The 1,363-nt window shown below is 63.5% G+C and overlaps 1 protein-coding gene across 1 annotated transcript; it reads left to right on the top strand.

The window, feature by feature from the left end:
• Positions 1-925: 925 nt before the first annotated feature.
• Positions 926-1,338, top strand: EMIHUDRAFT_255690 (hypothetical protein; the record flags this gene model as incomplete). Its single annotated transcript, XM_005771609.1, has 1 exon — positions 926-1,338. A coding segment is annotated over one exon (413 nt), but the record flags the coding sequence as incomplete, so codon positions are not given.
• Positions 1,339-1,363: the final 25 nt, after the last annotated feature.

Here is a 1,363-nt window from a genome sequence, read left to right as displayed (position 1 = left end):
CGGGCTCCTGGTCTGGCTGCGGCCGCGCCAAAAGTTTGCGCACCATTTACCGTGTCGGCGGTGCGACGCCGGCGGCCCGGGCGTGAGTGGCTCTCCCCCAGCGTACTGGTTGCGCCGCGTTCTCGCGATCCGCGACACGGTACATCTTTTTTTATGTGAAACGTGCATGTGTTGGTGTAAAGGGAAAAGGCGGCGAATGTGATCGCCCGGTAACGCTCCCCTCCGCGCAGCAAGAGCAGTCTCGACACACAGAGAGCTCGACACTCGAGTCTGACTCTTACTACGGGTTAAGTCGTCTACGCGGCTTTACCTCTACGCTCTACGAGAATGGTTGGGTAGTAGGGCTAGAGGGTCGCTCTACACTTAGCCTCTGCAGCGAGCGAGCGCTCAACTTAGCCCCCGCACGGAGCCGGGCTCAGTCCTGACCTCAGACTTAGACGCTGTATGGTCGGGGGCCATGAACTTAGACGACATAAGGCCAACTCCGGGTAAAACCCGGGTATACCAGCGCTCACTCAAGCCTTCGTGATCCCTTGAAGGATTGGCCCAGGCAGCTTTCGGCAGCCCACGAGCTGGGGACAGCCTCCTCAGGGCACCCCGGGAGGCATTTCGAGAGGCGACACCGCCGAAGTTACCAACCTCTCCTTCCTACGCCGGGAGCTGCCAAACAAAGCACGTTGCACGCACGCTAGGATCGCTCAGCGCGAGGGGTCCCGTACCATGCGGAATCGACCCTATCCAGTGCTCAAGTGCTCAAGCACGAACGAGCATCCATAATAAATAAATAAAACGGACACGCCAAACGCAGTAGTGGCAGAAGGCCGAAAAAGTTGCAGATTTTCTTCCCGGGAGCGACTCAGCGCGCGATCACAGAAGAGACAAACAAATCTCTCTGAGAAGAGAAGCGCCGGCTTCAGCACGAGACATGGCGCCACGCGTCGCTCCAGCCTGCGTCGCTCTCCGCCGGCTTCCCTTCTCGCTCTGGTGGCGACGCGCGCGCCAAGCTCGCCGGCGCAGGCCACCGGTCATCGCGTACGCCGGCCACGCGCCCGCAGGCGGAAGCGCCCGCGTGAGATCGGTCGACATCGGCTCGCTGACGCCCGCATCTTTCTTCGCCCGGTTCGTCCGCACGCGCACGCCGGTGCTCGTGCGCGGGCTGCCGCCCGAGCTCGCTGGTCGTGCGGACCTGGTCGAGCAGCTCCGCGCCGCGGCGGCAGACGAGCCGGTCCAGGTCGAGGAGCGGCGCTGCCCGGAGGGTCGCGCGTTCGGGCGCGGGTGCAAGGTTGCGATGCGCTTTGGCGAGCTCGTCGACCGCATCGAGGGCGGCGAGACCCGCCTGTACCTCACAACGCAGGAGCTGCCT

Source organism: Emiliania huxleyi, assembly GCF_000372725.1.
Source record: "Emiliania huxleyi CCMP1516 unplaced genomic scaffold EMIHUscaffold_3774, whole genome shotgun sequence".
Classification (NCBI taxonomy): Eukaryota; Haptophyta; order Isochrysidales; family Noelaerhabdaceae; genus Emiliania; species Emiliania huxleyi.
Note: the sequence above shows the minus strand (reverse complement) of the source record. Positions and strands in the feature narration are given on the sequence as shown.